Source organism: Elephantulus edwardii, unplaced genomic scaffold (assembly GCF_000299155.1).
Source record: "Elephantulus edwardii isolate Elephantulus edwardi_28Jun2011 unplaced genomic scaffold, EleEdw1.0 scaffold00070, whole genome shotgun sequence".
Lineage (NCBI taxonomy): Eukaryota > Metazoa > Chordata > Mammalia > Macroscelidea > Macroscelididae > Elephantulus > Elephantulus edwardii.
Window position 1 is genome coordinate 14,411,816 of NW_006399820.1, and position 1,186 is coordinate 14,413,001.

The 1,186-nt window shown below is 39.4% G+C and overlaps 1 protein-coding gene across 1 annotated transcript in view; it reads left to right on the plus strand.

Annotated features, from left to right (window-relative positions):
- NUP153 (nucleoporin 153kDa) overlaps positions 1–1,186 on the plus strand; it is an 82,166-nt gene that overhangs the window by 62,163 nt on the left and 18,817 nt on the right. The window contains exon 17 of the mRNA XM_006888692.1: positions 712–1,185. Within this exon, the coding sequence (XP_006888754.1) occupies positions 712–1,185 (474 nt within the window). The remainder of the gene's footprint in view (positions 1–711; position 1,186) is intronic.

Here is a 1,186-nt window from a genome sequence, read left to right on the forward strand (position 1 = left end):
CAGAGGGCCGAGGGCCGCCCGCCTCGGGCAGAGGGCCACTACTGCTCGCCCCGAGCCGGGGGCCGAGGGCAGCCCGTCACAAACTTTTTTTAATGAAAATGTTCCTCTTAATCCCCCTTGCTTTCTGTTCTTTCTTCTCACCAAGAGAGTTGCTATTCTTAGTTTCTTATCTTTCCGAATTTTTTTAAATAGACATTTAAAGTAAATATAGTCTTTTTCTGAATAGTCCTTCTTCCCTATACATTCTTGAGTAAGGTTCTTTATTATGCAATCCTTACGCTGTCTTAATTTTATCATCTGTTATATTGAGCATAGCCTCTGTTCTTCGTTCTTTATTACTTCATGGATTGTTAAGGTATTTTGTCTTATTTCAATTAAAATCCAAACTTTAGAGTTGGCTGGATCAGTTTGTAATTTTTGACAAATACTGACAATTTGATCCCTACTACAAATCTCCCAGTGATTTGTAAATATATCAAGCTTTGGATCTCTGCCAGTCTGAAGGATGAACTGTGACATCTTAGGATAGTTGTGGTCATTGAGATGTGTTTCCATTGGTGAATATTGGTCACACTGGCTCACGTTTACATCAGTTGCTAATACTCCTCAAAGTGAGCCTTTTCAAAGTTATTCTTGTGTTGATTCTTATAGTTTGCATTTTATTTCTAGGCATAAGAGCATTAATTCATGCCTTACTATGTGTTTTGTGTCTTTGAAGGCTTTGGTACATCGTCCACATCTTCAAGCCCTGCAGCTTCATCTTTCAAATTTGGTATCACATCATCCTCTTCTGGACCTTCACAGACTTTACCAAACACTGGAAATTTCAAATTTGGAGATCAGGGAGGCTTCAAAATAGGTGTGTCATCAGATTCGGGGAATCCCACAAGTGGAGGCTTTGCATTTTCTAAGCCCATAGGAGATTTTAAATTTGGGGTTTCATCTGAACCTAAATCTGAAGAAGATAAAAAAGACAGTAAGAATGATAATTTTAAATTTGGACTGCATTCTGGTTTAACCAGTCCAGCTCCTGCAGCACCATTTCAGTTTGGAGCATCTAAGCTTGGGCAGCAAGAGAAGAAAGAAGAACTCCCTAAATCCTTATCATCAGGCTTTAGTTTCGGTACAGGCGTTATTAACCCTACTCCTGCTGCTACTAATACCACAGTGACCTCTGAGAACAAAA